General features: G+C 47.5%; 1 protein-coding gene across 2 annotated transcripts; it reads left to right on the forward strand.

The window, feature by feature from the left end:
* LOC8082233 lies at positions 2663-3858 on the forward strand. Of its 2 annotated transcripts, XM_021457511.1 has the most exons (2): positions 2663-3065; positions 3144-3858. In XM_021457511.1, exons 1-2 carry the CDS (start codon positions 2743-2745, stop codon positions 3502-3504), a joined length of 684 nt encoding a protein of 227 aa, XP_021313186.1. In that variant the 5' UTR covers positions 2663-2742; the 3' UTR covers positions 3505-3858. The 2 variants fall into 2 exon arrangements, with proteins under 2 accessions (XP_021313186.1, XP_002455931.1); XM_002455886.2 differs by having other exon boundaries at positions 2663-3858.

Consider the following 10993-nt stretch of genomic DNA (forward strand, 5'->3'; position numbering starts at 1 on the left):
AGGACGCTGACCTGCGGTTCCCACCTGGCAGATGCTAATGGCGCGGGGCCGGCTTGCCAGAGAGAAAAGGGAGAGGGGAGGCGCGGGCTGGCTTCTGCCACAGAGCCGCGAGTTGGGTCGCGGAGGGAAAGAAAGGGGGGGAGGAGGAGAGTTTGGGCCTTCGGGCCAGAAGGAGGGAGGAGGGGTTCTGTTTTTTTTTTCTATTTTCCTTTCTTTATTTCAAAGCCGATTTTCAAAAACAATTTGAAAAACAATTTTAAAATCAGTTTGATTCTCCTTAATCTTAAATTAAATCCACACATCACATTAAAATAAATGCAAGGGCATGCATGCTCAAGCACATTGCTAACTCCTAAGATAATTTTTAATTTAGTGAAAAATATTATAGTTCCTATGTTCCATGAGCACAGAAATACAAAATTAAATCATTTCCACCTATTTCAAAATTTGTAAATTTTTGGGTGTTACAATGGAAAGGCAAGATGCTATCGGCAGGAGGACGCTTGATCTTAATAAACTCGGTGCTTTCTAGTTTACCAATGTTTATGATGTCATTCTTTCTCCCAAAAGGAGTCTTAGAAAAGATTGACTGTTTTAGATCAAGATTCTACTGGCAAAACGACCAACATAGGCGGAAGTATAGATTGGCCAAGTGGGAAATCTTATGCCAACCTAAAATACAAGGAGGTCTAGGCATACAAAATTTGGACGTACAGAATAGATGTTTGTTGAGTAAATGGCTTTTTAAATTGATAAATGAGGATGGATTATGGCAATATCTCTTACGGAATAAATACCTAAAACACAAAACCATAGGAAGTTGTTCTAAAAAGCCAACAGATTCCCATTTTTGGAAAGGCCTAATGAATGTTAAAGATACTTTCATGGGGTTCGGGTCATTTAAGGTCAAAGATGGTTCACAAACTCGTTTTTGGATGGATACCTGGCTGGACAACCAACCACTCAAAACTAAATTCTCCTCGTTATTCAATATTGAGAGAAGAAAACAAGCCTCCGTGGCAAGTGTCCTTGCAGCCGTCCCTTTAAACATCTCCTTTCGTCGCAATTTAGCAGGGAGAAACCTACAGGACTGGCACAAAATTGTTGCTTCTCTATAGGACGTGAATTTACAAGAGGAAAGAGATGTTTTTGTTTGGTCTTTACATTCATCAGGTAGCTTTTCAGTTAGCTCGATGTATGCCGCGTTAATTAAAAATGGTGTCAGAGTGCTACAAGATATATGGCAGATCAAAGTTCCTACAAAAATAAAGATATTTTTGTGATACTTAAAAAGAGGTGTGATTCTAACAAAAGATAACCTAGCCCGTCGTAATTGGAATAGTGACACGAGATGTAGCTTTTGCCATTGTACAGAAACTATTCATCACCTCTTTTTTGATTGTTTTTATGCCAAATTTCTGTGGCGTGCAGTACATTTAATGTTTGGGATATCACTCCCTCTTAGCATAGAGGATTTATTTGTTCATTGGTCTAAGTTGGGTGATAACTTGCACAATTCTTTGTTATTAACAGCAGCATCGGCTTTATGTTGGACAATTTGGTTAACACGAAATGAAGTGGTTTTTGACAAAAGTAGACCAAAAACCTTTTTGCAGGTACTCTTCCACGGAACACATTGGCTGCGCCAATGGGCAAGCCTGCAACGGCGTGATGATCAGCGGGACCAGCTCATTCTTGTTGGACATCATCTTGAGTCGTCGGCCTTGCATTTTTTTTAGCTCAAATGGTTGGTTGTCAAATAGGTTTATTGGTCTCTCTTAGTCAAATATTTACTTCATGTTTCTTTTTCTCCAAAGTAAATTGTGTAAACTTTAGAAATGGTGCGCTGAACAGATGTTCAAACTATGTAATAATTGGTCTAATTCTACTTGTTGGTAGATAAAGCCGGATATAAACTATCCTTTATCTAAAAAAATGTCACCCTCAGCATAGCGACATATAATATTAGATGGATTATCCATTCAAGGGGCCGGGTCAACGGACGTAGCCCAATTATCCATCAAATGTGGAACTATAGTTGTATTATGATTATGAATCGCTCCTGTTAGGGTAAGCTTAATGTTTTTTATCGTAATATTAGATTGGGTATCGGAAATTATAAGTCGATTTGTCTCCAAGATTAATCCAATATTTCGACTACTGGTTTGCTTAAGGGGTCACGCATGCAGGATACCCACACTTAATGGCTAAACTATACACTGTGCACGTTAAAATACATTTGATTAACAAGATACTGACTAGTTTTTTCTTGAGGCGTTGACTTAACAGTGCTTGTTATATATGTTTATATTACTATTAAGTAGGAGTACATACGTGAACGAGAATAGAAGTTGCTATCCAAAGCAATATTGAGAGGCCGAACAATCTTTTTTTTGTGTGTGTTAATCCGCGGGCAGAATATGCTTCATCATACCAATAACGCGTCGTTGTCTTTCAAAGCAAAACATTGCTGAATCCAACGAAGATATATAATGGAAGAAATGCATTGTACCCATGCAATCCAGTCAACTTCTTCGAAGCTTGGCCTTTGAAGCAAGCTACAGCTTGATTGGACAAAGTCAGCATTTGAACATAATTATAATTTATATACGAATTTTATATCACGAACATTGAGTATGAGTGGTGCTCACTAATCGCGCAACCACACCAAGCTGGCAATAATCCATCAATCGCTACCCCTCCTCGCTCGCCAGTTGGTTGCCGGTCTCTGTCGCGCGAGGAATGGCTGCCGCGGAGACGTCGAGCGGCGGCGGCGAAGTCCACGTACCGATCCCGCCCATGGTGGCCACCACCTCAGACGTGATACGCGAGAGCTCGGCGGCGCCGAGCCCGTTCCGCAGCCGCGGTAACACCCCGCCGCGGCAGCTGAAGCAGGCGGCCCCGGTGGCAGCGGTAGCTGAAGCTGACACGCCGGCGACGGCCATGGACAAGACGCTGGCGAGCGTGGCCAACCTCGCGAAGCTGCTGCCGACGGGCACCGCGCTGGCGTTCCAGTCGCTGTCCCCGTCCTTCACCAACCGGGGCGCGTGCCTCCCCTCCAACCGGTACCTCACCGCCGCGCTGCTCTACCTCTGCCTCCTCTCCTGCGTCTTCTTCTCCTTCACCGACAGCTTCGTCGGCAGTGACGGCAAGCTCTACTACGGCGTCGCCACGGTCAAGGGCTTCCTCGTGTTCAACTACACCGGCGACGACGACGAGGGCGACGCCGAGCGACGGAGGCAGGTGTTCAAGAACCTCCGCAGGCTGAGGATACGGTGGGTGGACTACGTGCACGCCGTGTTCTCTGCCGTGGTGTTCCTGACGGTGGCGTTCAGCACCGTCTCCGTGCAGAGCTGCTTCTTCCCCGACGCGAGCGAGAACGTGAACCAAATGCTCACCAATCTGCCTCTCGGCGCCGGCTTCTTCTCCGCCATGGTGTTCCTTGTTTTCCCGACGACACGGAAGGGAATCGATTACACCGGGCCATTCACTAATAATGTTTAGCAACGCACGCTTGGATTGTATTTTTACTGCAGTGAATCTGTGTGCAGAGAGAAAACTTTGGTCCTGTTAGATAAATTGATGCACAACATTTATGTAATCTTAGTTCTAAAGAAGTCTAGGCAGGTCAGGTAGGGAAAAAGCTTGATCATAGGCGTGCATGATCAAGACTCAGCCGGAGTCCGTTAGGTTCACGTCACGGTGTTCAGAGCGCGTGTAGCGCACGCCGCAGGGAAACAGTGTTGCGATCTGTGCACAGCGTGGCGTGGAGGGTTTGGAGTCTGTAAACCTCGAGCATACCTATAAATATATGGAACATAAGGCCAAAGGAGCTGCGGTTGTTGGCAGCGTCCAAAACATATTGTTTTCCTCTTGTTTTGCTTCTGTTCGTGAACTCGCCGTAGTCACCGTGTTCACCGTCGTCGTTTACGATCTGGGCTTGCTGGTTGATCCAGCTCCAACAGTGTGGTATCAAAGCCGAAGGTTGACGAAGAGGTTTCCGTTGATAGGGAGTTGCCGGAGGATAGCCAGGTGATCAAGTTGTTGATTGGGTGAAGAGGAAGGCGTGACCTGAAACCGTCAAGATGACAGGAAGCAGTGGCGAGAAGAGAGACCATGGAGCGTGCTTGGAACCAGGCGTCAAGTAATCTTGTCTGGCCGATGCTTTCTCGCACAAATTATCAGGAGTGGTCTACACATGTGCAATGCAATCTTGAGGCAATGTATCTGTGGGATGCGATCGAGAGCGACAAGGTCGAACGGCGACGTGATCGGCTTGCGCTCGGCGCCATGATCCGTGGTGTTCCACCTGAGATGCACTCTTTACTGTTGAACAAGAAGTCGGCGAAGGAGGCATGGGGGGTAATTAAATGATGCGTCTGGGGGCAGAACGAGTCAAGGAGGTGAATGCACAAAAGCTTCTTGCTGAATTTGAGTCGATCACGTTCAAGCCGGGAGAGTCTGTTGATGATTTCGCGGTGCGGATCGGCAAGTTGGCTACTGATCTGAAAGGCCTTGGTGAGTGTTGATGACACGCGGGTCGTGAAAAAGTTCCTACGAGTTGTTCCTGCATGCTACAATCAGGTAGCAGTTACGATCGAGATGTTCTACGATCTGAAGACCCTGACAGTCGAAGATCTCGTTGGTCGTTTGAGGGCAGCAAAAGATAGGTTCGAGCCCACGACGGATCAAGTCACCGATAAAGCAAAGTCCCAACTACTTCTTACGGAGGAAGAGTGGATGGCGAAGAATAGAAGTCGCATGGTTAACACTGACACGTCCTCATCTAGTGGAAAGAGTGGTGGAAACTATGTGAAGAAGGACAAGCAAGGAGTACGCAGTGGCAAGCAGGACCGCGACAGGCGTGACTCAGCCTGTCACCCTTCAACGGGAACACCGCGTCGGGAGAGAAGATGTAAGAAGTGTGGCGTGTATGGCCACTGGGCAAGAGAGTGCCAGAATAAGAAGTCCGGGAAGGAGGATCATGATGATGCTGCTTATCATGTTGCGGGTGACACAGATAAGAACCCAGCTCTTTGGTGGCACAGGTGCGCGGCATCAAGAACACCTCAAGGATAGGTGGTCAGGGGTTGTTCCTGAATCAGGAACGTGTATTCCCAGCAAAATACGATGAAGGTGCTTGGGTGTTGGACACGGGTGCAACGAATCATACGACAGGTTGCCGAGCTTCGTTGGCGGACCTGGATGAGACAATCCGTGGTGCAGTGAGATTTGGCTATGGCTCCACCGTGGAGATCTGCGGTGTCGGTGCCGTAACTATGACCAGCAAGAACAAGGAGCATCGTGTACTCACTGAGGTGTATTTTATTCCATCACTGAGGTGTAACATTGTGAGCCTTGGGCAATTGGAAGAAGCAGGTTGTCGAGTTGAGATTGACAAGGGGGTACTAGAGGTGTTTGAAAGAGAACAGCCAGGCAGTACTCGTGGGGTTCTGATTCGTGCACAGAGGAAGAACCGCCTGTATGTGATGAAAGTCAATCTGACAGCATCTATTTGCCTAGTGACTAAGATGGAAGAAGACGCCTGGCGCTGGCTTGCACGTTTCGGTCATCTGAATTTCAGAGCGTTGCGTGATCTGAGTGCCAAAGAGATGGTAGAAGGGCTACAATTGATCAAGAAGCTAGAACAGGTGTGCGATGGTTGCGCTCTCGGCAAGCAGCACCGTGCCCCGTTCCCACGAGCATCAGCATGGCGAGCGTCATCAATACTGGAGCTAGTACACATGGACTTGTGTGGGCATATCACGCCACCCACACCTGGAGGCAAGTCGTACTTCTTGCTCACTGTAGATGATTTTAGTTGTTACATGTGGCTAGAAGTGTTGAGTGCAAAGTCAGAGGCGTTGAGTTATTTCAAGAAGTTCAGGGTGGCTGTAGAATTTGAATCAGGCCGGCGTTTGAAGGCATTCAGAACTGATAGGGGAGGCGAGTTCAACTCAGGAGCTTTCGTGGTGTTCTGCAGCGATCATGGGATTAAGCATAATACCACTACACCGTATACTCCTCAATAGAACGGTGTTGTCGAGAGGAGAAATCAGACGGTGGTAGAGATGGCAAGGTGCCTGTTGAAGAGCATGAGCGTACCATCAAAGTTCTGGGTTGAAGCTGTCAGTACAGCTGTTTATATTTTGAATCGCTCTCCAACTAAGAGTTTGAATGGCAAGACACCTTACGAGGTGTGGTATGGTTGAAAACCTGGGGTCAAGCATTTGAGGACATTCGGTTGTACTGCTTATGCAAAAATTATTGGACCCGGGGTGAGCAAGCTGACTGATCGAGCAGTCTCAGGTGTGTTCTTGGGATATGAACTAGGAACGAAGGGCTATCGCGTCTATGATCTGATGAAGGACAAGCTCTTGGTGACACGGGATGTTGTGTTTGATGAGAAGAAATCATGGAATTGGGAAGGGATGGGCAGCATGGCGACTGAAGGTGCAGCGACAATAGCAGCGCCTGATATTTTTCAGGTTCAGTGGGATGACGATACTGACGGAAATCCGACAACAGGGCTCGCGGAGCCTGAAGTTGCCGAACCTGATGCCGGAGAGCCCGGGTCGCCTGCTGGCTCAATTGCACAGTCTGGGGGTGGCATGCAGTCACCGCCGCAGACTCCCAACTCCACCCCGATCCAAGGAGCGCCGATGATACAGTGGGCGACACCACCCACCGGACAGTCTGAAGATTCAGAAGGGTTTCTGTTGTGCTACCGCACAATTCCAGATTTGCTAGATTCAACTGATGAGATTGAGGATTTTGAGTATAGCAGGTTTTGTCTTGTGGCAGCTGAGGAGCCAAGGTCTGTTGATGAGGCACTGACTGAGCAGTGCAGGAGGCAGGTGATGCAGGCTGAGATGCAAGCTATTGAAGCTAATCGCACATGGGAGGTCAGTGTGTTGCCACCCAAACACAAGGCCATCGACCTAAAATGGGTTTTCAAGATTAAAAAGGATCCAAAAGGGAACGTGGTCAAGCATAAAGCTCGTTTAGTAGCTAAGGATATGCTCAACAGTTTGGAGTTGATTTGGATGAGGTGTATGCTCCGGTTGCTAGAATTGAAACCGTACGAGTTCTGTTAGCACTTGCAGCGCAGGGTGGCTGGGAAGTTCACCATATGGACGTTAAATCTGCTTTCTTGAATGGTGAGTTGACTGAAACCGTTTATGTGCAACAGCCTCCAGGTTTTGTAGTGGGCAATGGAGAGAAGGTCCTCAAGTTAAGAAAAGCTCTTTACGGGTTGAAGCAAGCGCCGAGGGCGTGGAATGCAAAACTGGACAGGGAATTGTTGGCCCTGGGTTTTGTCAGAAGTAAGCTTGATCATGCTGTTTACTGAAGAGGCTACAAAAATACATTCTTGCTTGTGGGAGTATATGTCGATGATTTTATCATCTCTGGACCAGATGTACAAGACATCAAGATGTTTAAGTGTGAGATGAAGAATAAGTTCAACATGAGCGATCTGGGGCTCTTGAGCTATTACCTCGGTATAGAGGTAAAGCAAGATGTCAATGGCATTACACTATGTCAAAGTTCCTATGCTACAAAAATCTTGGATAATGCAGGGATGAGGAACTATAACTCATGTGAGACACCGATGGAGAATCGATTGAAACTTAGCAAGCTGAAGAATGGAGAGCCTGTAAAACCAACTGAATACAGAAGTATAATAGGGAGTCTCTGGTACATTGTCAACACCAGACCAGACTTGGCGTTTGCTGTTGGTGTTGTGAGCAGGTACATGGAGTCACCCAGGAAGGAGCACTGGGCTGCTGTGAAACACATCCTGAGGTACCTAAAGGGTACTATGGGCTATGGCTGCAAGTATGAAAGAGGTGCTGAGCTGAAACCGATCCTAATAGGCTATAGTGATAGTGACTTTGTAGGAGAACCCGAAGACAAAGAGCACGGCAGACATTGGCTATTTTCTAGGGAGCAGCTTGGTGACCTGGGCATCACAGAAACAAAGAATTGTTGCTTTGTCATCGTGTGAAGCTGAATATGTTGCAGCAGCAGTAGCGACATGTCAAGGCATTTGGCTAAACTGACTGATTGCAGACATGTTGGGGACTAAGGAGACGACAATGAAGCTTCTCATGGATAATATGTCCACGATTGCACTCAGCAAGAATCCAGTGCATCACGATCGTAGCAAGCATATTGATACAAGGTATCATTTTCTTCGTGAGTGCATTGAGGAAGGCAAGGTGGAAGTTGATCATGTAGGGACTGCAGAACAGCTCGCCGATCTCTTCACCAAGGCGCTGGGGCGAGTCAAGTTCGTGGAGTTGAGGAGTGCACTAGGTGTCGTCGAGGTGCATCAAGTTTAGGGGTGATTTGTTAGCTAAATTGATGCACAACATTTATGTAATCTTAGTTCTAAATGAGTCTAGGCAGGTGAGGTAGGGAGAGCTTGATCATAGGCGTGCATGATCAAGACTCAACCGGAGTCCGTTAGGTTCACGTCACGGTGTCCACAGCGCGCGTAGCGCACGCCGTAGGGAAACAGTGTTGGATCTTTGCACAGCGTGGCGTGGGGGGTTTGGAGTCTGTAAACCTCGAGCATACCTATAAGTATATGGAACATCAGGCCAAAGGAGCTGCGGTTGTTGGCAGCGTCCAAAACATATTGTTTTCCTCTTGTTTTGCATCTATTCGTGAACTCGCCGTAGTCGCCGTGTTCACCGTCGTCGTTTACGATCTGGGCTTGCTGGTTGATCCAGCTCCAATAGGTCCATGGTTGAAGAAGAAATTGTTGGGTCAGAAAACTAATTCAAAGCATCTTTATCACTGGGCGATGGGACCATCCTCGATAGTGGTGATGTACCAAGGATATGATATAAGTGGATACATATTGTACATACGAAAACAATATGCGCAAATCATGCGCAGACATACTATGGATTCATAGAAGACATGTGGGAGCTGGATTACGGAATAGATGAATTGAAGGTCACTCTTTTTCGGTGCAAGTGGGTAAAAGTACCAAAAGGCATCATGATAGACAAGTATGATGTGCCTACTATATATATTTCAATCATCTTACCTACCTGAATGAGCCATTCATTTTTTTCACAAGAAGTATAACAAGTATTTTGTGGAAAAAACCTAGGTGATGGCGGTGATATAGTTTTTCAGATGGGCCGCTCGGCACGGCACTAGCACCGGCACGCTTAGGCACGGCACGACAAGGCACGGGCATAATCGGCACGACAGCCCGTTGTGCCGTGCCTGATAGTGCCACCGTGCCGAGTTGGCAGTCCAGGCACAGCCCTATCAGGTCAGAAACGTGTCGTGCCGTGCCGTTTGGCCCGGTGGCACTACAGTGCCCGTGCCAACCCAGGCACTAAGGAAGAATCACAATACCAGATTCAAAGTGCAAATACAAACTTCAAATAATCAAGCTAAGTAAAAACTACCTAAGAAAATGACACAAGAGTTAACAAAATTATATAATTGGGAGCGGATGACTTTCTCCATCTCAGAGACAGAGACAGAGGGAGCGGACGGCTTTCTCCTCATGGGCCCTAGCCCTAGCCTCAATCGGCTGCCATAACAGAGCAAACAAGAGCAGATTAGAGGAAGAAGACTTCAGATCAGATCAGAAATGAAGAAGAAGAAAGGAGGAGTGGCAGATCTGAGCTAGTGATTACCTAGCAGTCGACGGCGACGGAGAAGCTTGAGCTTGAGCAGATCCGAGCAACAACGGATCTGCAGACCTGAAGAAGAAGAAGAAGAAGAACAGAGTGTTAGAACAGAGAGAGAAGAAGTGAAGAACAGGGACGGCTCGGAGCTTACCTGCTTTGTCGAAGCTCCGGCTCCGTCGATGCCGCTGCCGCTGCCGGAGGCCGAGACGAAGGGGTGGGGACGGCGTCGTTCCACCCTCGCCGTCCCCCTCGCCCCTGCTGGACTCCCTTCGTCTTCTCCATGGCTGATGCGCGACGGAGACGACGATGAGGGCGAGGCGACTCGAGACCTCAGCTCAGCGGCGGCCGATGGATGGGGTGGGGAATGAAATGAAATTAGGGTTGAGTTGGGGGAGAGAGGCCGGTTGGGGCAGCTTATATAGCAGCCATTCCCAACCCTATTCGGTGGACGTTTAAGATGCAGTCATGGCTCTGATCCAACGGCTCTTATTTATCCTCGCGCCATTAGCGGGCCAGGCCCAAAATTGTGTCGTGTCGTGTGCTGGCCCATGGGCCAAAAGCTAGGCCCAGGCATAGGCACGGGGACGGGCACGGGTTGTGCGTGCCTGGGTTGTGCCTGGGTTGTGGTTTCCAGTGTCGTGTCTGGGCCGGCCGAGTGTGCTCGGCCCAGTTGGAAAACTATAGGCGGTGGTCATGTGGTGCTTCAAGGTAAAAGGAAGATCGTTGGTGTCGATGATATGATATAGACAAGGAAGATGAGAATGGCTTTTCAAACATGCCTGCTCTTGGCCTAGATGTGGATCACCCTATGTTTGTGGAGAGAGAGGGCAACAAACCAGCTTACACGAGAAGCAATCATACAAAGTTGCCTAGGTCCACGTAAAAACTATAACTGCACCTGTAGGTTGAAATATCTTAGTTTTAAACAATTCTATGTGCAATTTGATCACATTTCATTGGTTCTCATATGGTTGTTGATGGTGATAATGTCAACAATTTATAATTGAATAAACATGAGAAATGGTACAATAGAATGAATCTACATAAGTCTAGGGTTTAAACTGATATATTCTACGAGTTTTGGTGAATTGTTATTTTCTGTAGGATTATTTTGGAAAATAATCAAGGAGGATCTATTTGTCAAATAAGACAACGACTTATTATACAAAAATAACATGGGAAGACTTATAGAAGGATCAAGAAAACTTCACATCAAAGTGGGCCTCGAAAGGCCGAGAGGTGGGACCGGCCGGTCCCATCCTAGGGCCGGCTGACACCCTCCTGTGCTGCCTCGCCTCCTCCTTCTAGAAGCTTCTTCCACCACTTCCTAG

Source organism: Sorghum bicolor, chromosome 3 (assembly GCF_000003195.3).
Source record: "Sorghum bicolor cultivar BTx623 chromosome 3, Sorghum_bicolor_NCBIv3, whole genome shotgun sequence".
NCBI lineage: Eukaryota > Viridiplantae > Streptophyta > Magnoliopsida > Poales > Poaceae > Sorghum > Sorghum bicolor.